This window comes from Falco biarmicus, chromosome Z, assembly GCF_023638135.1.
Source record: "Falco biarmicus isolate bFalBia1 chromosome Z, bFalBia1.pri, whole genome shotgun sequence".
Taxonomy (NCBI): domain Eukaryota; kingdom Metazoa; phylum Chordata; class Aves; order Falconiformes; family Falconidae; genus Falco; species Falco biarmicus.
The window spans coordinates 76125797-76152013 of record NC_079311.1 but is presented as its reverse complement, the minus strand read 5'-3'; the positions used below and the strand labels follow the sequence as shown (position 1 = coordinate 76152013).

Below are 26217 nucleotides of genomic sequence, written 5' to 3'. Positions count from 1 at the left end.
GGTTATCTAAAGAGCATTTGAGGCTCTTCATTCCTCCCAAGGTGTTAAAGCTATAAGTAATTTAATATGTTCAGAATTTTGTCCTCTCAACCGACCTACAACAGTGGCTACTAAACTGGTAGTGAGTAGCTTACAAACACCCTCCTGTGCTAACCTGACCCTGAAGGAGCTGATCTTAAATGAGAAAAGCTTGTGGGATCCTGTCATGCCAGTAACTGCAGCAAAACCTGATAGTGCAGGCAGTTGTCATTGGTGTAGCCAGTACATCCCCTTTGTCTGGTGAGCCGCTGGCAGTGGCGTAAGGATACCAATACCTCTGAAACCCCTGGGTGTAAAACTCTAATATCAAGTTGGCTAGGAATCTTTTAGGGGGAGCTAAGTAATAACATATTGGTCTTTAGATGCAGAAATACTCTGCCCTAGGTTTGAATGACTTGTAGAACTAGTGGACAGGGCATAGTTCAGCATTGCCAGATCTGGGTATGATTGTTCACCTAGTAACAGCGCATTAGACTCCCCCTTGCTCCATCTGTTGTCCTCAGGGAAGATGGTGGGAGGGCTGTGAAAATTATCTTGGTATTAGTTCTAAAGCAAAATTAAATGTAGGAATGAGGCAAAATACAATGTTTTAATTCAGATTATAGCCAGGATTTGCTGCTAGAGGCAAAATGAACTACTTCTGTTGTCTTCTAGCTTTGACAGTCTGTAGGTGACGAGATGCTGGGGAAAGAAATGATGCCTGTCCATGGTAATTCATGTAGTACTTCTTCTATGTTACTTATGTTCCTGTAAGAAGTAGTGGCTATGATCCTTGTAATTGATCTTTTTTTTTTTTTTTTTCCCTCCTCTCCTTTCTCCCACATCCCTCATCAGTATGACTTCTCACTGGAAAAGAAAACAATTGAGTGGGCTGAAGATACCAAAAAAATTCAAGCTGCCCAGAGAGAAGCTGAACGCAAGGCAGAGGAAGCACTAGCAAACTCAAAAGTAGTTCCAGAGGTCAGCGACAAAATGGGGTTCTCAGAGGTACCTTGCCCTGAGTCCATGCCGCCTCCCATTAACCCCATCCTCGCTAGCCTGCAGCACAATAATATTCTTACTCCCACACCAGCCAACAGCAGCGCTGTGAAGCAAAAGGTTCTCAGTCCACCTTGTCCAAAAGCAGACTTCAACCCAGCTGATTTTGAATGTGAAGAAGACCCATTTGACAAACTGGAATTAAAAACTATCAATGATAAGGAGGAATTAAAAAATATTCTTGAAATTCACGTTGGTACTACTGGGCCAATTGTTGCCCAGCTGTTAGATAATACTTTGCCCAAAGGAGGGTCTGAGGCTGTGTTGCAAGATGAGGAAGTTCTGGCATCCATAGAAAGGGCCACGTTGGACTTCAAGCCCCTTCACAAACCCAATGGCTTTATCACTTTACCGCAGTTGGGAAACTGTGAAAAGATGTCCTTGTCTTCCAAAGTGTCCCTGTCCCCTATCACTTCAGTGAGCAATATCAAATCCCTGTCCTTTCCTAAACTTGACTCTGATGATAGTGACCAAAAATCATCAAAGCTCACAAGCACTTTCCACAGCACTACCTGTCTCCGCAATGGCACTTTGCTCAGCTCTTTGCAGACCTGTGCTCAGAGTAAAGCGAGTGAACTGAATGGACACCATATGGTTGGTCTTTCTGTTCTAAATGAGGACAGTGGCATGGAGACATCAACATTATCCTCTTCATCCAGGCTGCCTTCCCTGGCTGTGTCAACAGCTTATACAAAAGAAGAATCATCTCAAAGCACAGCGACTATGGTAAAAATGCAGTAGATTAGAATCAGGGTTGCTGGGGCATGTGTGGAGATGTGGAGGCAAATATTGCATGCAAAATGTACTGTGGCTTTGGGTTTAGTTTCATTTAATGGGAGTGATGTGTAGATAGTCCTAATTTACACAGCAAATTGATCAGTCCAGTAGGTTTGCATACTGGCGGTTCTGGACTTCAGGTTATTACTTTTCAGGTTTCCCAAAATCTGAAATTTTTAGACCAATTCTGGTGATTTTTATTTCATCTTTTCAGATAATCTTGTTCATAGTTGCACATCTTTGAGCTAAGCGTATAAGATACCTCTTTTGTACAATCCTGCATTCTGTCTTACCCAACTGAGATATATCGTATTCTGAAGTGCTGTTAGGTTTTGAATTAAATCTTTGCTAGATCTGTTCTTCTACTTGGCTATTTATTTGCTAGAAATAATGGGAAATGCAGGCTTTTCAAGGAACAGAAGCAATAACACATTGAAAAACACAGATGTGCTGTGTCATTTAGGAAAGAAAGTGCTTGCTGTTGACCTGCAGTGAAATACATGTTTAGGTTTGGGGTTTTTTTTTAATTTTCTTCCTGAGATCCTGTTAAAATCTAATTTAAAAGGAAGATGATGATGGCAGTCTGAAATCTGGTATTTACCCCCTTACTTGTGAAGGAAGGTGGAAGGATTGCTTGGTGGATACCAAACGCAATCTTCAAGATCATCTCAGATTGCTAAGTTACAGTCAGTTGTACAGCTCTGAGGCAGGAGGTTGATGCTTTGCTTCCTCAAACTTGTAGCAAGTTCTAAAATTGAGGACACTTACCTTCACGCCAGCTGTTGTCCTTGTCCTCTTGTGAATAAGAGCAGAGATTTGACTAAGCTTGTGGGCTTTTTTCCCAAAGAACCTAAGGTTTGGACTCCAAGACTCATGAAGCATAATGACAGCTGTATAGTCAAATTCTCTAGCTAGCTCTAAAATAACCTGGTTTCTTCTCTCCAATCTAAGCAGTGCTTCAGTGATTCTGTGGTCTTACTGGCATACAATAGGTTTTTGTGTGTCACCATGGGCTCTAAAACAAGTGACACAGCTTCTCTCCCATTGTTCCTTTACTGCAGGCTTAGGTAAATGCACTATTAATTGCAAAATACAGTATTCTGACAAGTAGCTTATTTGTCAGAGCACAGCAGCAGCTGTTTATTATAACTAGAACAAGTTTGATATGGTAAACTTTGACAGAAGTACCAATGTGCTGAATAGCTGCCCGCTGCTATGGATCACGGGTTTGAGAGGCAGTTGTGTGATCATATGTAGCTCGGGTGAAACCTCTAAGACACATCTCTGAGGATTAACATGGAAGATCACTTAGAACTAAATAGACGGGCATTCAGCCAAATTTTCAAATCTCTGTGCTGAATTAAAACTAATTTATTAAAGACCAAGAGGGAAGGTGTACTCTCGAGAATGCTGTAAGGGAAGATACAAACTGATAAACAAACAAAAAAATAAAGATCTTAATTTTAAACTATTTCTGCTTTGGAAGTAGCAAACCAGGAAGTAGGTATGCTGACAGAACTAGTTCTTTCTGTTTAAATTCCAAGACTTCAGACTGTGTGTTTCATGTTTCCACAATATGGTTCTGGTGGCTGAAAATGACAGCTGAGCTGTGAGAAATTGAAGTAAATGCAACAAAAGTTGAAAAGAAAAAAACTGAAGTAAGTACAACAAAGATTCTCAAGAGTATGAAAATGATAGGAGGAAGTCACAGTTGTCCCTGTGGCTGGGAGCAGAAGGGTCATTTAGCTCATGTCCCTTTTCCTGTAAGTTTACCCAAGAATAAGCCTGGCCTTTTTCATAGAATCATTGTGGAATGGTTTGGGTTGGAAGGGACCTTAAAGATCATCTAGTTCCAACCCCCTGCCATGGGCAGGGACACCTTCCACCAGACCAGGCTGCTCAAAGCCCCATCCAGCCTGGCCTTGAGCACTGCCAGGGATGGAGCATCCACAGCTTCTCTGGGCAACCTGTTCCAGTGCCTCACCACCCTTATTGTGAAGAATTTCTTCCTTATATCTCTTTCAGTTTAAAGCCATTCTTCCGTGTCCTGTCACTGTATGCCCTTGTAAAAAGTCCCTCTCCAGCTTTCTTGGAGGCCCCTTTAGGTACTGGGAGGCTGCTATAAGGTGTCCCCGGAGCCTTCTCTTCTCCAGGCTGAACAACCCCAACCCCCTCAGCCTGTCTTCATAGAAGAGGTGCTCCAGCCCCCTGATCAACTTTGTGGCCCTTCTCTGCACCTGCTCCAACAGGTCCATCCATGTCCTTCTTATGTTGGGGGCCCCAGAGCGGAACGCAGCACTGCAGGTGGGGTCTCATGAGAGCAGGGTAGAGGGGGAGAATCCCCTCCCTCACCCTGCTGGCCCTGCTGCTTCTGGTGCAGCCCAGGATACGGCTGGCTTTGTGGGCTGTGAGCACACACTGCTGGGTCATGTTGAGCTTCTTGCCAGCCAACCAACACCTCCAAGTTCTCCTCAGGGCTGCTCTCATTCCATTCTCTGCCCAGCCTTTTAAAAAGTCTCAAGACAATTGTATGTCCCAGTATATTCCACAGCGATTTATCCCACCCCACCCGCCTCCCCGACTAGAAATTGTAACTTTGGATTTGGAGTTACTACTGGAGTTTGTTTTACCAGTGAGTTGGATCTAGAAGATTTTGCATGGAGATAAACCTGTGATTTTTCTGAAGCTGCACTGCCTCTGTCCTGGGTGGTCCTCTCTCCTGTCTTTTTTTAAGTTCACTGGGGTTTATTTTTTTGCAGAATTAGAGGGAGGAATCACTAGTTAAGACAACCGGTTGGAATTAAACAAAAGCGGTCGGAGACCTGACTAGTATGATGCAATTCATGTACAGAATTCTCTGGTTATGGGAGGATGGAGCACTCTTGGTGAGCCATTCAGAATATATACCGCTACAGCAGCTTGATGTGTATGGGCACACCAGCTGCACGCAGGGCTCCTGGCCTCTGTAGAAGTCTCTTACAAGTAGGCACAGTGTGCAGACCTCTGCTGAAAGCACTGCGTGTCTGTTTGAAGGGCACTGAAGTGCAAGTTGAAGATGTAAGGGAGTGCAGCTGCTGAGTGACCTGGCTTTGTCCCCAGCAACTCCTTTAGGTGTTAATTCTGGAAATCACTGACCACAGGCACAGGCTGTCAAGTAGATTAAGGAGGAGAAGTTGGTTATCTGAGAGTCTTGAATTTCTGGCCTCAGAAGTGGTTTTGGTTTTCCTGGCTGCAGCATCAATAACAAACCATCATCTTTCCATTGATTTCAGGGCTACTCCAGACAGCTGTTTCAGTGTCTGCCATATTCTAGTGCTTTTTGCTCTGGCAAAATGCCTTGATAGGGTGTGTGCTAAGAGCTCTGAACCTCTCTGTCACAGTGAGGAGAGGTTCTTGGGTAAACAGGTCCATCAGACTGAATATGGTTTCTCAGGCTTTATCTCTTAGATGAGAAATTCTTACCCTGGAGATTAAAATGGTCAAAAATACAGAACAAAACCTCTTTGGTGTGGGTTTTTTTTTCTTTCTTTCTTTTTTTTTTTCCAAATAAATGGAATTTATCAAAATCCTAATAGATTTTCTCAGAATTGGTTTTCTATGAAGTTTTTTGTTGCTTAATTTGGGCCTAAAAAATGTCTTTCTGAAAGAAGTGGACAAGCTTTCAGGCAATCTACATTATCATAATAACTGCTAAGAAATGCAAAAAAACTAAAGCTCTTGGTCTACAGTGATTTCTTGCAGTCTTTTCTACTTCTATTTAAAATGCAGGAAGACCTTTAAATGGATGAACTGAAATGGGCAGATTCAATGGGGCAAAGTTCTGACTTTGCACTGCTGATCTCTTAGCGATGGTGTACAGCAGGGAACATGACCTTGCCTCCTTGGCATGCAGGGAGTGGAACCAAGTGTTGGGTGTTTGTAGAAAAATCATGCTCTTTTTAGCATTCTCTTCTCCCAGGTGACAAGTGACAGGGCAAGAGGAGACAGCCTCGGTCTGTGCCGGGGAGGTTTAGGTTGGGTGTCAGGAAAAACGTTGTCACTGACAGGGTGGTGGAGCACTGGGACAGGCTGCCGGGGAGATGGTTGAGTCACCATCCCTGGAGGTATTTAAAAGCCTTGTAGATGCGGTGGTTAGGGACATGGTTTAGTGGTGGACTTGGCAGTCCTGGGTTAATGGTTGAACTCCATGATCTTAAAGGTCTTTTCCAACCTAAATGATTCTGTGATTCTGCAGACAGCTGCATAATGTCTGCATCTCACATATGGAAGCCTGATCAGACCACGTGTCTCCCTAGTATGGTAGACTTACTACCAGATCTCTCCTATAGAAGCTCTCTCCCCCATCTGTAGCAAGCTCCGCTCACTGACACATGATGTTTGTAGTCATCTTATTTATGTGTTGCCCAACAGGTACACCCAGACCACAAGGAAGCAGAAATCCCTGTGGTAAGTTCCCAAATACCTGTGCGCTTGCTCTGAATTGTGTTTCTGAGAATCTCCAGAAGTAGTGTTCCTTTGAGTACAAAAAAATCATAGGTGATGAGTAAACTTGGGGTGAAGGCAGCAAGCTCCACGCTTCCCCTGAGGTTCGGGGTTTCACAGTATCATAAGGACCTTCACTGTAGCAAAGGCTGGGTATGGGAATGCTTTGATCCCACCGGGGAGGGTGTATTGTGAAGAATCTGGGTTGTTGATTGTTTTGAGGGTAAAAAGAGTATGGTGGGAGGCAGACTATGTGCACCACTTGGTTTCCTCTTAACAGTGAGTAACTTCCCAAAGGCAGTCTAGAAAGCCTCCTTGGTTAATTATATGGGGTAGTCTGGTTCTGCACTAGCCAGAAACAGCATATGGGGATGCAAAAGATGACCATCACCTCAGCCTCTGGGTTTTCCCCTTCAGGTAACGCACCAAAATTTCACAGTGTCTAAAGTGCCCAATAACACCAACTGCACAAAGTGGTCGGGTGGCCTCGCCCCTGAGCTACAACAGGTCCTTTCTGCTAGCGAGAGGCAGTGCGTAGAGACAGTTGTCAACATGGGGTACTCACCTGAGAATGTCCTGAAAGCCATGAAGAAGAAGGGACAGGACATAGACCAGGTAAGAGCTTGTGCAACAGGAAAGAAACCCTTGATTGGATGCTGATACTGCTGACAAACAACCTCGGGTTTGCAAAATGGATAGGGTGGGAATACTTTCATTGTAGCAGGGGGGCTGCAGCCTGTAGCCGCTGTGATGTTTACCACTAGGGTAGTTGTCACCTGGCAGTAAAGGCTCTCAAAACTAAAGAGTCTGCTCCTGTTTCTGTTGAGAGACTGCTTGGGTCAGCCACTCCTGTGTGTGCTGGGTCAGAGTTGCACTGAGCTTGGGATGGGCCCTTAACCCCGTGCAAAGCTCGGAGATGTACTGGGTCTTCCCAAAAACCACAGAACCATTGGGAGGAAGCTTAGCACAGCTCCATGCAATGCTTAGCGTTGTGTGACAAAAAACCAGTCAGCTTCCCTTGCTGAGCGCTAGGGGTTACAAAGTCTCTTCTTGTGGAAAGATTGGTCCCTGTAGGCTCAGACAGCCCTGAAAGGCTCTTGCAAGGCACCACTGACCCACTTTCTGTGCTCTGGTTGTGAGCCTGCCTCGTGCTGCCTCCAACGCTTGCTAAAACCAGGTCACAACGCATAAAGCACTGCAGCGTGAAGCGTAGCTCGGGGTCTTGGGTCCACTTCACACAAACATTTTGAAGGGCAGAGAGTGTGGCTAAACACTCTATGCTGACCCTGGACAGGCTGTTTGCTGTGCAGAGCGTCACCTGGCAGGACTGTGCCAGCTGGGGAGGAGTGTCCCAGTGGCTGCTGCTTGTGGAGCTGATTTGCTTGCTGGCTACCTGTGCATCAAAAGTGATTTAAGCCATGTGCTGGAGTGAACTGTAGTATCAAGTGCAAAAAAGTCTGTTACGAGGGTGGTTTTAAATCGTGCTGTATTTGCAGGTTGTGTTCTTTTGCATACCTAGCATTACCTATTTGACCTTTCTCCATACCTCTGAAAGCTGAGGACAGTTAAGAAACTTGATAGCAGTTTGTGGGTGTGTGACCTGGGATTTGCAGCTTGCTCACCAGTATGCTGGGTTGATCTTAATAGGCTGACTGCTTTCAGATTGCATCAGTTTTTGCAGCCGTCTGAGAGGAAGCTAAAAGCTGACACATCTTGACTGTTGGACCTACAGTTGCATTTTAAAAACTTGGGAGGATAAAAGTCACAGTCAGACCTCTGCCTTCTGCTCAGTGTCGGGCACGGAAGGCTAGGGATAGGCTTCTGAGCCTGCTTTGAATAGAGTGGAAGATGATGTGCAGAGCTGGTGGGAGAGCGTAAGAGTGGAAGGGCTCATCTCTTCTTTTCTCCGAACAAGCTCTTGCACAAAGAGCATCTCAGCTGTACTAGGAAGGACGTTATCTCAGTCTCTGATGAAGCTTGGGGTAGAGTTGTGCTCAACCTCTTTGTGCACAGAGATGGTGTTCAACCACACGTGATAAAGGCCGCTCTGCAAACTTAAGTTTCTTTTTTTTCATTCCACACAGGTTTTGGATTACCTGTTTGCACATGGACAGCTTTGTGAGAAGGGCTTTGATCCACTTCTTGTTGAAGCAGCTTTGGAGATGTACCAGTGCTCAGAGGAGAAGGTGAGGGCACAACATCTTAAGCAATAGAGAGAATGTGCTGCGATGGGGAATTCCAGCAGCAGTTCCTCTGGCTGATGTTCTGGCTTTTAGGTTATACTGCGGTTTTTTTGAAACTGACTGCTAAGGGACATCCTTGTGGTGATAAAGCAAATACGTGTTGGAGCATTGGAATTCTTCTGCAGTGTTGTATTACTCTCACTTATATTCATTGTTATGGGGACAGGATTTCTTAAAGACCCAGCATATTCTAGTTTTAATGTTTTGAACACAGAGCTGTTCTGTGGGTGAGTGCTTGTACAAAGACGGTCAACTTCAGAAGCAGCAGATTATCTTTCCAGCCCTGCCAGCCTGCCCCAGCTCTGAATGTTCCGCCTTGTATGAACATGTCTGCCTGGCTGCTCGGCAAACTGGGTTACGGCTTGCTCTGCAAGAAGCTGGAAAATAGGTTTTTTGGGTCTGGCTACTTAACCGGCACCAAAGGTACAGAGGCAGGAGTGGGTAGCCGGGGCAGAGGACAGCAGGATTTTTTGAAGTCTGCCAACCAGTTGTGTGCCACGTTGTTACATGAAATCTTTAGAGGTGCAAACCAAGCCCTTCCAGACACAGATAAGCCTTCCTGTCTGTTTTGGATGTAATGATGAGCTTGCAAACAGAGGAACTACAGTGTGAAGGTGGGAGAAGTGACTGAGTTCAGGAAATGCATTTGCTACTGGCTTAACCTTAAAATTGGAAATGGCTAATCCCCTGATCACTCATTTCAACCTGCTTGCTTGTTGCTGGTTGGTTTTTTTTTTTTCCCTGGAGTGGGGTGGAGGCAGTGTAAACAGCAGAGAGTTCATAAAAAGTCTGGTTAGCTGATTCACTAACTTGTCACTTCTATTTTTTCAAAGCTCAGGCAGGATTAGTGGTTAATGTTGGTAGTGTCGTACAAGTTTGTCCAGTAGGATTTGTGCTGATCCCCCAAGTTTGCCCTGGATCTGAGAAGCCAGTTGATAGCAAGGGCTAGTCAGCTGTTTCCCAAAGTCAAAGTTTAACTTTAAAAATCTTCAGATGCAGTAGGAGCTGCTGGATGTGGGGAGCAGGGTACCATTAATCGGCATTTTGGGGAGCCCAGATTGGGCCAGGCTGTTAAATTTCCTACTGGAAAAGAGACACCGCCACATACTGAGCTTTGGTGCCCATGCTGAAAAGGATTTTGGAAACGCAAAGCTGAAGACACGGGGGGGTTGAAGGTGAGGCCCTGTGGGCTACTGCACCCAGGGCTCTGCTGGCTCTGGGCCAGGCTGTACTTAGGGAGAAGGAATCTGCTCCGTGGGGTGCCTGGTCGACAGGCTCAGTGCTAAACCTCTGCCAAGCACTGGTTGTCTTTTCTCTTGCAAATAAGGGACTGTCTGTGTTTTTCAGATCACAGAACTTCTCCAGCTAATGAGCCAATTTAAAGAAATGGGCTTTGAAATAAAAGACATTAAGGAGGTCTTATTATTACATAACAATGACCAAGACGATGCTTTGGAAGATCTAATGGCCCGTGCAGGAGCCAGCTGAAAACACATTCCTGGGTTCTCAGCTGCGATGGAGCAGGACCAGCCCCACCACCTTGACATCCAGTGTGACTTGCTCTCGGCAGGAAGGAGCCCGGCCTTTCACATACATGGGAGAGTGACTGAGCAAGCCTGCCCACATGCATCACTCCAGCATTTCTCTTTCAACTGAAAGCAACTTTCTTTCTTAAATTAAAATTTTAAAGTGTCCTTTCCTAAGTTTCCTTTTTCCAGCTTGGCCACGGAGAGTTCAGACTACCCAGCCTCTACTGGAATTGTACATAGGTAGAGACGGGAGTGGTTCCCCCCCCTCACTGTTGCACTGGAGTTGGACAGAAGAATATTAAGTTGGTTCTGAAACTAGGATGCTTTGGTTCTTTGAAGCTGCTTTCATGGTGTCTTGTCTGCTTGTACTGAATTACTTGACTGTGTCACAGTCCAGATTAACTGGTTACATTTGACCTTTAGTGCAATGGAGTTTTATTTTTTGGTTGAAAGTTAGTAACTTAGTAAAACACTGGTTCAGAAACTGCCGCTATGCATAAAGAGAGAAGCTCTTCCTCCTGTGTGGTTTTGGTTTTTGTGGGGTTTGGTCTTTTTTTTTTTTTTTTTTTCCCACCCATGCATCCAACAACATCCAACAAGGCCAGACATGAGTGTCCAGTGCTGAATGGTGTGTAAGTTCTCTTGAAACAGGTAAGCTGTGAACACTGCCTGGACCTGCAGCTTGTGTTGGTTCTGGAACCTGAAGGCAGAGAGCTGGGGTCTCTGTAATATTAATTCCCCCAGGCCCATAGGATATTTAAGACAATGTGATGCTAGGAAGTCAGTTATCTTTTTGTTTTAAATACTACTCAGTGTGATGCAGGAGGTTTCTTTCAAGCACTTTCTTTAAAACAAATATACTCACTGCATTAGTTCCATTTCTCACACTGCTATAGAATTACATAATAACATCTAGTACTAGAATCAGGTTTTGGGTTGGTTTTGATAGTTCAAAGTATTACACTGTACATTGTTCAAATTCTAAATACATGAAATATCAGCAGTCTTGAGGAAGTTTACTGAAGTAATTTGCTAAGTATTTTGAATCTGCAGAAGAATAACTAATAAAACCCTCAAATATAACTCCCAGTGTCATGGTTCCCATCTCTCATGCCCTTTGGCTTCAGCAGATGAAGAACTTGCTGGATCCTGCCTGCCCAGGTGCTGCCTGCACCCGTAGGCACGTGTGAACACTGTGTGTTGGGCAGAACAACCAGAGGTCTCTGGGCAGGTGGCTGCGGTGCTGGAACATGCTTCTTTTTTCGGTGGCTTATTTTTGTTTGATTGCAAAAGCCAAGCCAAAGAATCCAAAGTCCCATTACAGCATGGAACTGGGAGCACTGGACTTCATGAAGGGAGGACAGCTCAGCTGGTTCCCTGTTTCGGTAGGTTTTTCAGTAGGTGGTTTTAGCTCATCAGGACCCCAAAGGAGATGCCGTTTATCTCAGTTATGTTTTTTATATGACCAGAACATCTAATTTGGATCCAGTGTTAACTCCTGGAATTTTCTGTGAGGTGCTCAACTATATTAATTAAATACCTTTACTTAAAAAAAAGATGCTGAGGGGTGATGTAGCTGGCAAGTATCTAGGAGATGTAGAGATGGATGAGTAGAACCAGGGCAGATTGCCTTGCATCATATCCTGTAGCACTGAGCTGCACCGGCTTCTGGTGGTGGAGTGAAATTAAAGTGTTGGCCTAAGAAGGCTGTTCAGCAGCTGCTGCCTCTGTGGGTGCAGGTAAAGCAGTTGCCCAGTGTTCCTGCCCAGGTGAGAAATGGGACAGTTTGAAAGAAGGAAACGGGGTTCCTGATTAATCGGAAAAGTTGAAAACTAAACTGCTTTACTGTTACTGCTGAGAGCATTCAGTTGTGTTGCTCGTTTTGGTTTCCTCAGAATTAACATCTGAACAAGTCCTTGCCTGGTACTAGATAGTCATGAAGGGGCAGGAAGTCTTGCTAGCAAAGAAACAACTATTTAGACCAAACCTGTGAATAAACTAATTCTCTTTGATTGTGTTCCTGTGTGTTAAGTTGTTTCACAGTCTGCCCCTGCAGGGACAGCTCTTAACCCCACTGCAGTAACCATGCTGTGTAGAGACTGTTGAGGAGGTGAGAGTGGAGCAGGGTAAGATGTGAAGTGATACCTGTGAAGCTGGTCTCCTCCTTCCAAGGAGACCTATGGACCTGTCTGTGTCTTGCCTGGAGATGCTGCTCTTGCTTTGGCAGTGAGGTTTCTGGTCTTGCATCACTGGGTAGCTGAAGGGTGGAAGCGTGTTTCTGGGGTGGCTTCTCACAGAAGGAAAGGCCAGGGGGGTGAGGGGATTAACCTGGTGGCCTAGGGGAGAGGCACTTCCGAAGAAATGTGTACCAAGTGACACAATACGATGAGACTCGAATGTTGTTCTGGGCGCTGTGCATCACTAGTGACTCTGGTACTGTCATCCTCTTCCTGTCAAGAACAAAGCTCAGCCTGGACGGGAGGAGGTCCTGCTGGTAGCTGGTACGGGGCTGGGCTCTGCCCTGCTGACAGCTGGTCAGATGACTGTGTCCCTGCTCACACTTGAGACATTAGGGCATTTCCTTAGATTCTCGGGTCAGATTGAGTCATCTACCTGGCACTTGGCACCGGTTTAACTTTGTCAGAGGTTGTTCTGCCTTGCCCTAGCTGTTGCCGCATAGCTGAGGTCTGGGTGCTGTGGTGGAAAAAGGCCTGTGGGAAGTGTAGGGACAGAGCCAAAGCTGGTGGTTGTGCTTTGAGCCAGAGACCCCCTGAGCTGCCTCCTGATGATTCCGGACAGCAGCAGCCTGGTAGGGGCTTTGGCACTGAAGAGCTGTCGGTCACCCACACAGCAGCTGAGGCCTCCTACTCTGCCTGCAGATGGCTGGAGACCTGCTGGGATGAGAGCGCTGCTGTGGTCACCACCTTGTTTTGAAGGTGACTCCTTTCTGGGGTCCTACAGTCGGTCAGGCAGTGGGAGCTGCCGATGCCCGGTGTCCCAGGGCTGCAGCATGCCGCAAGGCTTTCTTCAGCTGGCCTGGTGGCTCCTGCAGCAGAGTGGCTGTGCTGGACACCCGTGGGTGGCTGACCCCAGAGCCTGTGTCCGCAGCAGCTGGGCACGGCGTGCGGCTGGGCAGCTCCCCGTGCTGGGGGGCAGCTGGCTGCTGCCGGCCGTGCAGCAAAGCCTGGTGCAAGGGTCGTGCTGCTGCTGCTGCAGGCTGTGTGGGCCCGTGGCTGGAGGGCAGCTTCTGAAACATGTGGTGTCAACAGGCCAGGTGTGAAGGGGATCTCATACTTGGTTCCAGCCCCAGGTAATCTTTTGCAATCAAACAAATGGATCTTTTGATGACATTTACTTAAAAAAATTCACCAGAGTTCTGCAATAAACAATTTTATTTTAAATAACATCAATTATTCAAACACCAAGCATCTGCCATGAGCATTAATAGTCTTTGTTGCAGCTGAATACAAAAGTGAACCCATTTTGGTTCTGTATGTATTTGATTGTACGTGGCCAGGCTCTCCTAATCTCTTAGACTGCTGTAATGACAAACACTTCCACATACATTCCTCGGGTTGAAATGAAAACCATTCATATCGGGTGTCAGTGCAATACTAAACAGCAGTAAGGAGATGACACGTTAAAAATGCTCATTTAACACATTTTTCACACAAGAATTAAAGCAGCATCTAGGTAAAAACCTTAAGAGTGGAGAGAAAATTTTTTACCATTTTTGGCAACACCTTTGGTAGTTTCCATTGTGTACTAAGAGCCCAGTTCTGGTATTCCCTGGGCATGCAGGCATCACAAGTATGTCTGTAGTCCTGTTATTGCCAAGGATGTGTGGGTTTTCACAGCCAGGGATTTTTTTTTTTGATTTATTTTTTATTTTAGTAAAGTTCCACCTTCAGTAGAGAAAATAAAATTCTGGGAACGGACTGATAATAAATTCTTATCTTTAGTAAGGTACAGTCTTGTGGATTAGCTGGATGGTTCTAGTTTAAAAAGTATTATCAGACCTGGAAAACTGCTTTGTTGTTGTTTGGTTTTATTTGTTGTTTCTCAGTGTTCCTGGCCATTCGTCCAGGGAGCAAATAATTCCTGCTCTGGAACTTGCACTGGGGCTCAGATCTGCCAGACAGACATGCCTTTTTCACACTCTGGGCAGGCTGGACAGGATTCACAGCTGTCTCAGATTTGGTAGCTGGCTTAATTCCCACTTCCTCTGCTCATGGAAATTTTCAGTCACTCATCAGTCTTGTTAAAACTACCTCTAAAAATACCAAGGTTAGGACACGGCCCTGTCAGTTGTGAAAATGGTTCTTCCTTGTGTGTCGCTTTAGAAATGGCTGGCTTGGGTAAGAGACTGAGAATACCCATGAGTGTACTTGGCTGAGCTGCTCTTTAAAAGGCCTGGCAGTACAATCAACCAATACTCATCTCCCAAATGTCCGAGGAGGTGAAGTTTTCCTTCCTAGCACTGCATTACTGGCTGGGCATCTCATTTTCCTGTGCCCTGTGCACACATCCTGCAGCAGTCTGACCTTTTCCTTGGCTCCAAATGAAAATGCAAAACTCAGCAGCTCTCCAACAGCCTGTATCTCTGCATGTTCACTGAGAAAGTCCTGAGGGAAACAACATCCATTTATGCTTTCAGAAAGCACAAGGACTACCCCACCCCATGCATTCTCCTCAATCAGGAAAGCTGTCACCAGCCGCAGGTGGAGGGTGGCTTTCTAAGAGCTGCATGTTTTAAAGGGGAGCTCGGTTTAATGCCGTATCTTCCCTCCATGGTTTTAATGAGACACCAAGCGTTCAGCTGCCTTATAGCTCTCTGGTGGCTGCCAAACGCCACTACTCTGCGCTGTGCACAAGTACCGAAATACCACTGACACTCTTGCTCCTGGGAGCCTCATTCCTCTGGGCGAGGAAGGCTTCTGAAAAGGGGACTGGGAGAACTGGGTTCAGGTGTCACTTGCTACTGGCCTGTAACCTGCACAGAAGAGCCGTCTTGGGAGCCATAAACTCAGACCCTGGAGGGACTCTGCTCCACAGAGTAATCCAGTCTCGGTAGCAAGAGGAAGACTAACTAGTGCTGAAAACAACCCAGCAGTCAGGGCACTGATGTAGGACTTCCTACTGCTACGGGTCCACCCCTTGGAATTCTGCCTCCCCAGGGCTACGCTGCGTGGCATTCCTGGGAGTGTTTGTACCAAACACCAGAAACTGTCACTGTGACTACTGTATTGCTGCTCAGCCAAAACTGGGCTCCTCAGGGCAGGTGTAGAAGCAGGCAGGAAAATTGACAGCTGGTCAGGCAGCAGCATTCCCTTACCCTTGGCATTTCTGGCTACTGAGCAGGCTTTGACAGGCCTACTACAGGCACTACTGAGACACCGAAATGGCTGCGACAGCCCAAATTTTGGAGTGGGAGCGCTCACACAGCACGTCAGCTGAGCGTGTTTCAAGGTCACTTGTGGCTTCCACAAGTGGACCTGTTCTGTGGTTCAGATGTGATGCCTGCAGCACCAGAGCTTTTGCAGGGCTCCAGCTGATCATTCTGTAGTTCTTGATTCAAATACCGGCTTCATGTAACAGCACCGTTAGCAGCTTCTAAAATCCCACTGCTTCTAACCAAGCACTCTCTTGATGTCAAAAATCAGTTCTGCCAACCCAGATGATGAGCACTCTACAGCTGAGCCATAGTGCTGAGATCAGGTGTTGTTTGCAGCGTGTAAGTTGTTGGCCTCTCACTGTTGGCAGCAGTGTGAAACCCACATGCTTAGTAACATGCTAGGTGAACCTTTGGTACAGTCTTTACTAAACCACCCATTGCCCATGACTTAAGCCATCTTTTTCAGTAGCTCTGGAGTGTTTTCCCCAGGCAAAGAACAAATGCAACAATAACCTTCCTTCCAAAAGTGACAGCACTTCTTGTCCTGCCTTGACTTCCATTTACTTATGGTTGAGTTAATGTTGGTGTACTTAAACGGCAGCTCCTCTCTCTTCCCTGGCTTGTGTTTGCAAGCACTTTTCCGGATAGCTTTTGAACATTTCTGTTCAGATCTGTGTCTGGCTTCAAAGTGTTTTTTCTTTTCCCCTCATTTTCTTGGCCACACAGAAGTGCTGTTAACATTTAAGAAGCTGCTATGAATACTGCGGACAGGACTGCCTACTGCTTGGTGAGATATTTGCAGGCTGCTGAATTGTTACTCTTAAGAACACTGTCCTACTGGTATGAAGGAAATACAAAAGCTTGTGGTGCCAAGTAGTTATCTCTTATTTACTCAGAATTCTCTCCATCCTTAACTAAAAAACACACTAATCACAAACATAAAACCGAAAGTTATCCCCTACCCACTCACACTCTGCAGCACCAAGTGTGCTGCAAACACTGGTGGTTCCTGTAGCTGTTCTTCTGCATGGGTAAGCAAAGAAGGTCTAAACTGGTGGAGATGTTTCCAGGGACATGTCAGTGCCAGATGAGGCTAAGTAGAGCTGAAGCTGGGCTCGCATCGTTTGGATACATTTTGACTTCAGTACCAAGATTTCATCCAGCTTGGTCACTAAATTCTGAAAATCCTGGTTAGGAAGGCAAACAGAAAGTTTAGGGAACAACAGTAGCAGCAGGTTGGAAAAAAATCAGCACATGTTATGCTCTGCAGCAATACATAAAAGCATGTTTTCCATTCTGCAGTGTAGCACATTAAATCAGTTTCCTGACTGAAGGCCTGACCCTTGAAAAAGTCAATGCCTTTAAATACTGAGGTTTGCTCACTCTGGTAGTTTTATTAGCTAACACAGTCGTTTAAAAATAAAAATGTATAAAGCACCTTTTAGCACCCTTCAACACTGGTTAGCTTTTCAACAGTTTGGTATAGGGACTGGTACCTGACATGCAGTTTTATGATGTACTGGACACTGTTCCTGACATTTCTTGTGTTGGATCTAGCAATCATGAAAACACAGTGAGCTGGAACACTCATTGACCAGATACGATAGCCCATTCTGGGGAGGTGGGTGGCATTATTTAATATCAAGTCGCAGGGCCAGTCCAACTCCTGCACAGCTACAGGTCTGTCAGATCTGACATGAGAAACATCAGCAGTGTACATAGCCTCAGCCAAGGGGAACTCTGCCTTCCAAAGCAACCTGTCACATGGATTAAAAGTGATATGAAACTGTGATTAAAACTGAAACAGAGGCAGCTATTTTTCAGTGGGGCTTGTATTAGTAAGGGAGCACTCAGACTTGCTCTGCTGTCCAGCTGAGAACAGTTTGATGCCTCCATTCACAGGTCAGTGCTTAAAAAGCTGGGAGGTGTCAGCATCCTTAGTGCTAGGGGTTTCAACTGCTACTGCATGAAAATCAATTATTCAAAAGCTTATTTGGCTGGACTCCAGCTATCTTGTGCACTGTGCCTTTGTCTTGCAGGGACATCAGGACTGTAATGAAGACCAGCCCAGCTGCCATGGCATATTTTTCTTAAGCACTTTAAATACTGCTTTGTTCAGTATGTGGCTAATCTTGGCAGGAGTCTCTCTTTGGGCCAAAGTTTCATGGCTGGGGAAGTTGCAACCATCTGAAAGTGGAAGGAGAGAAACTGATATGCGAAGTCCAGGCTAATTTCACTGCCCCAAGAAAGGTCATGATGTGAAATAACACTACAGGATACAAGTTACTCACAGACTGCTGCGAGGATTGGCAAGCTTATCATAATTCTGCTAGCCAGAAAATGATTGCTTGCTGCAAGGGGCAAATAAATGGGGCAATGGGGGGAGGGCCTGTTGTCTAATAACCAACAGACTTAGGAATAACATTCTCAAAAGATTTTTAAAAATTAAAAAATAAAAGATTGTTTTGTATCATTGCATTCTCTGCCACAAAACTAATACAATTTATGGATCTTGTGCTGCTTTGTGAACTTCTGTACGTTATCTGGTGACACATCACGTGCAGCTGGAAATCACAGCAAATAAGCCACATGGTGGTTCCGTGCTGAAATCCCTGACGCAACAGTCCCAGTAGCTGTACTTCAGATCTGAACTGTGGTAGGAATTGAATGGTTTCTATATATTGTAATGCAGTAACAGAGCTTGGCTTTATGGATAAAATGAGGGAACTGGGAAGACAGGAGGTTCTCACTGGGAAATGTTAATAGTCTGGGTGAGAGATGAGACTTCCCACACAGCTGTGACATGCATCTATGTGGATGCAGGAGAAACTGAGTACTGGGGTTTCCTGGCTAGGAGCGGGGCCATGCAGGTGCCAGTCTTTAGGTCTAGCAAACGTTACTGTGTCCAAGACAACGATAAACAAAGAAACACTTGAGTGACAAAAGTTAAGAGCCTGTAAGGGCACAAGTCGCGGTGGTTTAGAGCACTGGAGTGAGCGGGGCCGTGGGTTGGCACATCTGCAGTGTGGTAGGCAAGGGACTCCCAGAAGGAAGAGGCAACGCGGCACTACACCAACTGCGACATCCCAGTATCATGCTTTAGGGGGCTGCTTTTTTCTGTGGTATTGACTTACTTGCTCCAGCCTACAAGGAGATAAATGTCACATGGAAAGACGCCCTGTTTGGTACAGTCTGCCACGCATGATGCAACACAAGAGAAAGTGTTTTATCAGACACAAGCAGGTCAGAGTTGGCCCGTCAGTCTCGTTCTCCCCCAAGGACCCAGCGGTGTGGAGACTGGCAAAGACGCAACAGGTACTGAAAACGAGCAGCCTCTCCTAGGACTCAGGGAGGCATCAGAGGTTGCCAGGAAGAACTGACAGGGAACATCACATCACTAATTCAAGTTAATAATCTCTTAAGATTAATTTATGCAGGTTCAACAGGCACTGAAATCATCAGCTGAGACACTTACCATTGCTGACATCTGATTTATCAAGCACCCTTCCTTGAAGCACAAGGATGCCATTTCATCCAGCTGCTGCTGATGGGCCCGAATTACAGCCTGTCTGATTAATACAAAATATACCAGTGGTTACATAGCCTGCTGTGCTACCTGTAATTACTGTTGGCCTGAATAAACCTGTAAGGAGGAGTACCGCCCCAGAGGAATCCTTGCTGTCCTGTCTCCCTGGCATTCAGAAAGTGCACACCAGTGCTCCTTGAAGTGCAGTGGAATGCACTGGTTTGGGGTTAAAGTTGACCTCGATGACTGAGGATTGCTCAGAGAGGGCTGACCACAGCCTCTTGTTAACATAGGCAGCACAGGGGCACATACTGCTTTTTACCACAGGGAAATCTAGAAGCACCAAAAATTGCCTAATTAATTGCTGAAATGGCTTACAACCATGAGGCCATAAGTCATTTTGGCAAAAAACAGGCAGAGCGGGAAGGCAGTGCTGCCGTTCATTCCTCTGAGCAGATTTCTCTGACCAACGATCTATTTTCAGTCATGTGAATGCAGTCCACTCCTTGGGAGCTGACAGTGGCAGCTCATAGTATTTTGAAACCTGACATCTGCATCTTCAGTGACTGCCCACTGCTCTAGGTATTTTTCTTTCCATAGGGATGGAACAGCTACCGCCTCCTTCTTAATGGGAAGTTTTGATGTATTTTAGGTACTTTATAGCTTATAGGAAGCCAGTTAGTTACTGAGAACTGCAGTTTGTATTAAAATATTAATTCCTCTAGCATTATCCTAGGAAGCTCTAATAGAATAATTGGCCTCCTGTGAGATTTTAAAATATCACTAAATAACAAGCAATCATATATTTATAAGATAATTACTATAAATTATCATTAATCTTATTAAATAATTATTTCATAGATTGATTTCCCTTTGGCTTTTGAAGTACATACAAGTATGATACACAAATAAAGGCAAATGTATCTATCACATGTCTACAATTTCTACACTTCATAACAAACTTCAGTGATGAGCAAGACTTACTGTGCTTTTTCTAGGGCTTCCCTCTGCCATTTTCCCATCTCTGATGCAGCATTTGGAGAGCTGCTGTTGGACATGCCTGAGGGGCTCTTTGCATTTGCAAATGGCTTACTATCTTTGGTTGCAGATCCTGAATCTGCAGCAAAAATCTCTTGTGTAAAAATACTCTGCCCTGTTCCCTCATTGCTGAATGATGACTTGGCTGGGTCTTCAGAATGACTGAAGTCCTCATTCCTCAGTCCTGACTTGTGCTGCAACAGCAGGGTGCTTCCTTGAGAAGGGGACTGGGCTGTGTAATCCGTATGTCCCACAGTGAGAAGGCATGATGCACCTGAAAAATAGGTCTTTTCTGGTATATCAGTGTTTATTTCCTGAGCCATGGGCTCAACGCTGGGTCCCTGATTTGAGTTAGATTTTCCTGAATTACCAGCAGTATCTTGAATACCAGCACCACACCGTCTGCCACCCGAGTACTCTTTGCTCATTGAGCTACTCGGAAACAAACCACCCTCTCTCTCTCTCCCGGAGTCTGTGGATTCAGCTGTGGATGTTTCTGTCAGGTCATATCCAACAAGTAAACTGTGAACAGCTCCGTGTTTTGATGAACCCAACCCCAGAAGGCAGCAGCATGGCTTCACACCACAGCAGGTAGGTGACAGCCACTTGTCCCCTGTTTGTGGGGAACACAGCAAGGTGCAGTGCCTTCCACTGCGACGCATTTGCTCCCCCAGTTCCAGCATGCTGTCTGTCAGAGCTCTGCTTCTTGTACACTGCCAGCCCTCTTCCTCAAACCTGTTCTGGGAGCTGTGTATGTTCCTGTCAGAGATCTGCTTCACACAGGGGGACTTCTCTTGGTTAGAAGACACTTTCTCTGTATCAGTTGTTTCCTCATAGTCAAGAAGGGTTACCTTGAGGGGGGCCACCAGCTCAGAAGTGAGTTCTGAGGAACAGCTGGAAGATCCACAACGGTAAACTCCATTTTTTGGAGCTTTCCATTTTACATCTCCTGCAAGGGCAGCCTGTCTATCCAAAGTGGATTCTTCCTTCTCTTCATGCTGGAGGTTGATCTCTTTGCACTCTAGAGTTCCTGGTTTCGATACAGGAGAAACATATGAGTTGGAAGCATCCTTTTCTGGAACTAAGGTTGTTTCACTGGAATAAACAAGACACCTGTGTTTGGATTTGTACTGTTTGTGATCAGCTAGGAAATCTTTGCCATTTTTCCAGTTACAAGCAGGATCTTCCTGCAGGCAGTAAGGTTTTTCTGCAGTATTGCTTGGAGAAGACTCAGTAGTTAAGTCATAGCTCCAGTCTGCTGGAGTTTTGCTGTAGTCTGCATTTTTAATGGATTCCTCCGTCCGTGGGCTGCCCTCACTACAATCCCAACTGTCATCTAGTTCATGTTCTTGCATGGGTATTGCATATTTAAAAAATAAACCCTGTCGCTTTTGGCCTTTTTGCTCTTCTTCAGTTCCTTGTTCTCTTTGATGAAGGAAAAATGAATGTTGACTGCATTTGTTGGTGTTTCTTCTTTTCACACTCTTCTGACTACAGACAGGTGAGAAAGAATCTTCACTGAAATCACTGTCATCCAGATCTTCCAGCTGCATCCCCTCTTTGGTCTGTACTTCTGTGGGAGTAAGGCTCAGCTCCTGCTTTACTTGAATCTCCTCAGGCTTGTATTGCGTTAAAAACCTCTCAAGAGGTTGATAGTTCAAGTTTTGCTGTAGAATAGGTGGTTGCTGAAACTGCTGGTGATAAAGACGTAAATGCTCTTCCCTTTCCTTCTGAAATGGAGGCAGATTTGTCCACGTTTCAACACATTGTTTAGCAAAGGAGTTTCTCCATTCCTGTCTGCCATCAGAAGGCAGATTTCCATCTCCAAAGGAAAAATCATCTCTAGAAACAAGCTGTTTCTGAACAGGTTGCACTGTTTGGACTTTCAGACAGTGGGCAGGTGGTCTGTCTTGCATATTCTTATCTTTCTGGCCACTCTTTTTTGTTTCTGCTGTGGCAGCATTTTTGATGATTAAATCCTTTGCAGTAGGGCTCTTTTCAGAGTCGGGGGACAGATCATCAGTTTTCTTCTTCAGGGGATGTGCTATCCGTAGGACTCCCTTAACTGGACCGGTATGATGGAACCACAGTGAGTTGGGATTTCCTTTGTAAGCATGTCCTTTGTTGATTCCCCTGGGAGTAGAGGTAAAAGGGACGCTTGGTGGCTGGACTGCTGCAGGACATGCCTTTGTTTTTGTAGCATTTGACGGATGCTGGAGGCCTAGCTTTACTTTTTTTGGAGAACTCTTTTCCCCAGGTGGCAAAGAGGAAGAGTTTTGGACACGTTTTGGAGATAAGTTTCCAGCTGTCCGACGTCTGTTTGTGACAGGGGTAGAACACTTAATCCCTTTCTTCAGCTCTTTGACTCTGTAAATGAGGCTGGCTTTAGAAGATTTCATGCTTTCAGATAAATAACAATGTCTTCAGAACAAACTAATGTTTTCACAAATTAAGGCTAAACACTGGATTCAGTGTCCTGATTTTTGTTTTGTCAGTGATCCACACAGGCATCAAACCCCCTCACCCCAACCGCCTGAACTTCTAGAAAGGTCTATGGCATTATTTTGGCCTCGAACAGTGAGTAACAGGTCAAACGAGTGAAGATGGCCTCTGTTTCAGTGCAAGAAGGTTGCATTTCCACATTTTACAATCCAGCACGGCACAGAGCCAGCTCAAGACAAGCTAGTACTCTCCACAGCACATCATAAAGTCCACAAGACACAAACTAAGGCTTTTGGACTAGTTGCAGTGGGGCTAATTTGCTCAGGTGATATGTGTACAGAGCTACAGATTCCTGGATCAGACTCACCAGGGTAAATGTGAAGAGCTGCTTAACTGGTATCCCCTCAACTGTTTCCTTTACTCCTCTTACCCCTTGAGCATCTATTCTCTTAACCCCAGCATTGCACAGCCTGTCATTTACCTCCTCCTCCTAAGGAGGGAGGGTGAAGGATTTGCACACATTCTTGGCAGAACTACAATACAAAACTAAAACAGAATCTTTGATTGCTGAGGTTAGTAATCCTGCAGTTTAAAGGGAGCACAGTGATATCTTCATCACTAAAAGCTGTCATCAGAAAGGATTTACAAGACCCAGAGAATTTTAAGACCAAATATAGGAGTTGGACCAGGTAAGGATTTTATTGTGAAAATTTCATTTCTTGCCTAAATCAACATTTCCAATGCAACCAAAATAAAACGTAACCTCAAACATCATACATTACTTCTTTCTTTCTGTTTTTCACCTTAGCAAGATTCAGTTTCATCACTTACCTGTCAGCATATCGTAAAGTGTTCAGTGTATGCTCTGTAGCTATATGGCTAGGTGATACATTGGCTATCATACACGTCTTAGAATTGCCAATGAAAGAATCCTTTAGCACCTAGGGTTGGAAGGACAAAAACAATATTCTTAGAAATTCATGTATCTTGCATTTCCTGTCAATTAGCAATATGTACAGAGGCAGTTTAACATTAGGTACTTTTTTTTTTTAAAATGTAGTCCTTTTGTCTCAATTTATCTTGCAATTCTTTGCAATTTAAAGTGAATAAGATGTTAATCAGGGCTCTGAACAAGCCCTTGCACCGGGTGCCACAAGGGTGCCCATACGTTTTGAGGAATAAAGCATATGTTACAACTGGAGTGAAAAAATGTTAATGAAAACTCCAAGGGCTGTTACTGCACAGAAAATGTAAATCGGTTGCGGACTGTATGGAGGTGGACGATAACTCTGAATCAGAGTCTGGAAGGTAGTGTTAGTGGGTTTGTTAGGTTTTAGTATTTGGTTTATTTGGTTTTCACAATGCCAGCCCACAGGATTGACTGCGGGAACTGCAGTTGGCTTTAATTCCGTGATAGCCTTTAAAATTAACATTTGCAAAAGCTGTGCATTTCTCCTTTCTTCAGGAGTTTAAAAGCAATTACTGAATTATGTTATTTTTTAATTTTTTTTTATCATTATTTTGTTCTCACCAGGGAAGCCTTTACTGTTGCCTTTCTGCTCATTTTACCTGAGTTAATTTGCTTTGCCGGAAAGGAGTATGTGCATGTTCCTGATCCAGTGCCCGAATGCATTCCTTTAGCTACCAAAAGAAAAGTAAGAAAAAAAAAGAGGAGGGAAGAACATATCAATCACACACTGGCAAGGAAGTGAATTGCATCAGAGCTAGCCTATGAATGTACTATGTCCTTCATGCACCTTTGACTCCCACTACGTGATGTCCCTTGCAAGGGGAGTTTGCTGCTGCCACAGCCATGAACAGCCAGCTTCAGCTAGTTCAGTTAGCGGCAGCAGTTTACCTACCCGCACTCAAAAGAGAGCAGAGCTGCAGCACAGAGCACAGCCAGCCCTGCTGTGGTTCTGTGGGCTATACAAAACCCAAGAACCTGGGTAAACGTGCATGTCCAGCACACACAGAGCTTCACGCTCCTGTGGACCTGCTGCTGCCTGTGCCATAGGCAACTGGTTTGAAGCCACATTGGGTGTATCCTAGATCATGCTGCAGCTTGCAGGGCAGGTGTACCCTTAGAACAGAGCTTTTTGAGCTCCACCTCTTACAAATTTCTTTCTTCTAGAAGCAGCTCTTCCCCTTCTGAAAATACCCCACTCCTCTGGACAACAGCAGTGCAAATTTCTTATGCCACTCTGGCAACATTTTCATACCTTTGTCAGATACAGCATGAGTTAATGAGTGCATATTCCTCCCCATACTGACTATAATCTGCAGTCTAGATGTCCCGTCTATGTGTGGGTACACTGGGCTGCATGAGAAGGCAGCCGATCTCCAGCAATTTCCTCTTCACACCAGTGCAACATGCCAAACCCAGCCAAAGGCCAGAACGCGGACCCACACCAAACAATTAGCTGTAAGGGGAGCTGGGTTCAAGTCTTAAGTCCAGGTTCAAGCCCACACTCAGAAAAGGCAGTACAGATACCACCTGTCTGTCTAAACTTTTGACAGGCTAGTAAGAACTATACATGAAACACTGAGAATGAAACAAGAGACTACCCAGGGGATAGAGATACAGCTACAGAACTCCCATTAAAACTAACAGAATATGAGCAGCTAGCTGCACCCGTGCCCTTCACAGAACTCATTAGAACTTCTTATTGTTAATAACTGTCAACAGAAGTAGCCTGCATTCTTGAAGAAACATCCCTTGATTTATTACCAGCCGTGGAAAAAGATGTCATGCTCAAACTCAAAGATCTGCACTTTTTTGTCATGCTGCCACTGGAATAAGCACAATAGCACACTTCATATCAAGCCTGGATGCTCTCTAAAATGAGCATAAACGAACTGTATGGTCATGAGACAACTAATTTAGAGCAAATATCAACGAGGAAAAAAGTAGATTACAGTATTGCCATGGTGATACTATCATGAAGCAGCCTTTGTACATTTAAAGCCTTACTACGTTCTACATACACACACTTAAAATGACACTTATTTCCCACTTTTATTCCATTTTATTAAAAATAAAATCACACCTCTAACAAGTAAGAAGAGATCAAACTATTCTAATTTTTTATTCTGCTTCTCATAATTGCAGTATCTGAGTATCTTCTACTTGAAATCATGTGTCCATGAATCTGAATGCAAACATTCAAATCAGCAGCAAACTTCAAAGTTCATGTGTTTTAAGGCCTGAAGACAGTGTTATGATCATTGAAGGCAGAGCCAGGTTTTACAGGCTGGAGGTCACATAGGCTTACCCAAAGATGCCTTTTATAGTTAATTCAGTGACTACTTATGGACTGCCTAGATATTTACTCAGCTTCACACAATACTAAAAATACACACAGTCTGATTTTAAAGTTCCTTTTAAAAGAGTTTCATGAGCTTACATTAAGCCTCACTTCCCAGGGATCCTTTCTGTTCAGGTCCTGACTCCCCACACCACGCAGTTATTCACCAGCAAGTACTCAAGAAACACATTCACTTTACAGGCTGTCTCCCAGTATGAATGTTAATATTCCACAGCGGGAAAGCCTCTGTGCAAAAGAACATTCTACATTCTCAAAACAGAGCAAGCCACCTCCTATTTATGGTATAAGAGGTACAGTTGTGTGCACAAACTTCTGCAGCGTTGACTCACACTCACTCATTGCATATCACCTTCAGTCTCACTTAGACAAGCCCTCAGTC

At 44.9% G+C, this 26217-nt stretch overlaps 2 protein-coding genes across 7 annotated transcripts in view; one reads left to right on the top strand and one right to left on the bottom strand.

Annotated features, from left to right (window-relative positions):
- Positions 1-12125, top strand: part of UBAP1 (ubiquitin associated protein 1) — a 37577-nt gene extending 25452 nt beyond the window's left edge. For 3 of the 5 annotated variants that reach the window (XM_056323891.1, XM_056323890.1, XM_056323892.1), the window contains exons 4-8: positions 874-1803; positions 6265-6300; positions 6754-6951; positions 8421-8522; positions 9927-12125. In XM_056323891.1, coding sequence (XP_056179866.1) covers positions 874-1803; positions 6265-6300; positions 6754-6951; positions 8421-8522; positions 9927-10067 — 1407 coding nt within the window. In that variant the 3' untranslated portion in view covers positions 10068-12125. The remainder of the gene's footprint in view (positions 1-873; positions 1804-6264; positions 6301-6753; positions 6952-8420; positions 8523-9926) is intronic. The other 2 variants (XM_056323894.1, XM_056323893.1) reach the window with 2 other exon arrangements.
- KIF24 (kinesin family member 24) overlaps positions 11599-26217 on the bottom strand; it is a 33722-nt gene continuing 19103 nt past the window's right edge. For both annotated transcript variants that reach the window (XM_056323881.1, XM_056323880.1), the window contains exons 9-13: positions 24079-24150; positions 23341-23450; positions 20014-22434; positions 18979-19072; positions 11599-16690 (exon numbers count right to left, since the gene is read on the bottom strand). In XM_056323881.1, coding sequence (XP_056179856.1) covers positions 16550-16690; positions 18979-19072; positions 20014-22434; positions 23341-23450; positions 24079-24150 — 2838 coding nt within the window. In that variant the 3' untranslated portion in view covers positions 11599-16549. The remainder of the gene's footprint in view (positions 16691-18978; positions 19073-20013; positions 22435-23340; positions 23451-24078; positions 24151-26217) is intronic.